At 66.8% G+C, this 1,580-nt stretch overlaps 1 protein-coding gene across 1 annotated transcript; it reads left to right on the forward strand.

Annotated features, from left to right (window-relative positions):
* Positions 1–265: 265 nt before the first annotated feature.
* EMIHUDRAFT_255524 (hypothetical protein) lies at positions 266–1,563 on the forward strand (the record flags this gene model as incomplete). The annotated part of the gene is made up of 4 exons (XM_005772593.1): positions 266–272; positions 767–829; positions 908–1,011; positions 1,079–1,563. Coding segments are annotated over 4 exons (659 nt in total), but the record flags the coding sequence as incomplete, so codon positions are not given.
* Between the last annotated feature and the right edge of the window lie 17 nt (positions 1,564–1,580).

Raw genomic sequence — 1,580 nt, forward strand, 5'->3', positions numbered from 1 at the left:
TGAGGAGGGGGAAAGGGTCCCGGAGGGAGGGCCATGAGCGAGGCTCGACTTAACGAGAATAAGAGAGAGAGGCAGCGCAACGCCCCGGCGCCCCACGCACCGCGCGACGACCCGCAGGGGCGACGTGGAGAACGGCACAGACCGCCAGTCGTCATCACTTCAGCGATCGGAGCAGGGCCTTGGAAGAAGAAGTCCAGGACGCTAGTCAAGACGGTAAATCGTTTTCGCACGCTGTCATTCAGCGCCGCGCTCCACGCGTCCAGCAATGCATAGTCAGGACAGGTTCTCAGGTTGGCTCTCCCGCACAGCCTACTTCGGCCTAACTCCCTGACGAGCTGGTGAAGAGAGGAGGCGAATCCCCTTCCTAGCCCCCGCGCATATCTAACCCCCTTCGTCGACCCCCCCGCTTGGGACGTGTCCGTCTTCCATGTCCCTCTCAGTCCCAGGTAGCCAAGTTATTGTTAAAGTGGTCCGATTCGTGCCTCCGTGCCAGGCGGGTCGATCGACGGGGCCGACCCGCCGACCGATCGCGACCAACGCGGAGCGCTCCCACGCCGACGGCCTCGCGCCTCGCCCAGGGCCGAGACTATGCGCGAGAGTTAATTCTCTTTGTTGGTATACCTGTCTTAGTGCCAGTGCGCGCCAGTGCGCAGTGCCGTGCCCAGTGTTGTGCGAGGGCCGAGGGAGGGATGGATTTGAAAATTCTTTTTGTTCCGCTGCACTACCGAACCCCTGGCGAGTAGAGGCACACACACGCTCTGTCGAGGTCTCTTGGAGCAGAGCCCCGGCGAGTCCTCGAAAGAGCTACCCAAATGGGTCCTCGCAGAGGGTACCCTGGGTGGGCGGGACTCACCCTGGCGAGGTACTTCCAGCCTGCTGTGGGAACAGCTGACGCAGTCTCGCCGAGGCCCCTCGCCCCAGCACGGGTTGACTCGGCCAGACAAAAACCCCGACAGGGGACAGGCGTCGGAGTACCCGCCAGGGCTCACTCGTGTCAGCAACCACGTCGAAGTCCAGCAAACGACGGCACCTGCGCAAACTCGGGCTGGCGGCGACGCCACCTGCGCCGCCGCCCGAGGCGTCGGTTCCTGCCACCGCGTCCGCCTCTGCCGCCGACAAGCCGAGCCGGACCATTCGCCGGCGAGCGCTCAAGCAGCGGGCCGCGCAGGCGAAGCGGGCGGCGGCGGAGAAGCCCAAGCCCAAGCCCAAGCCGAGGCGGGCCGAGTCCAGCCGGTCGGGCAGCCTCCCCGTGCTTCACGAGGACCAGCACGTCATCGCCGTCGACAAGCCCGCGGGAATGCTGAGCCACGCGTCGGAAGGCGACTCGAGCGCGAGCCTCGTCGATGCCCTCGCCGGCCGGCAGGTCGTCGCTGGCCACTCGCCTCTCTCGGAGGAGATGCTGATGCCGCGACTCGCGCCGACCGGCGAGCCCGACTCGCACATCCCGCGCTGCGTCGTCCACCGGCTTGACCGAGGCACGTCCGGCGCGCTGCTGCTCGCAAAGACGCCGCAGGCCGAGGCCGCCCTGGGCGCGGCCTTCCGCTCCCGCACCACGGCCAAGCGGTACATCGCCCTCCTCT

This window comes from Emiliania huxleyi, assembly GCF_000372725.1.
Source record: "Emiliania huxleyi CCMP1516 unplaced genomic scaffold EMIHUscaffold_3555, whole genome shotgun sequence".
In the NCBI taxonomy this organism is placed as follows: Eukaryota; Haptophyta; order Isochrysidales; family Noelaerhabdaceae; genus Emiliania; species Emiliania huxleyi.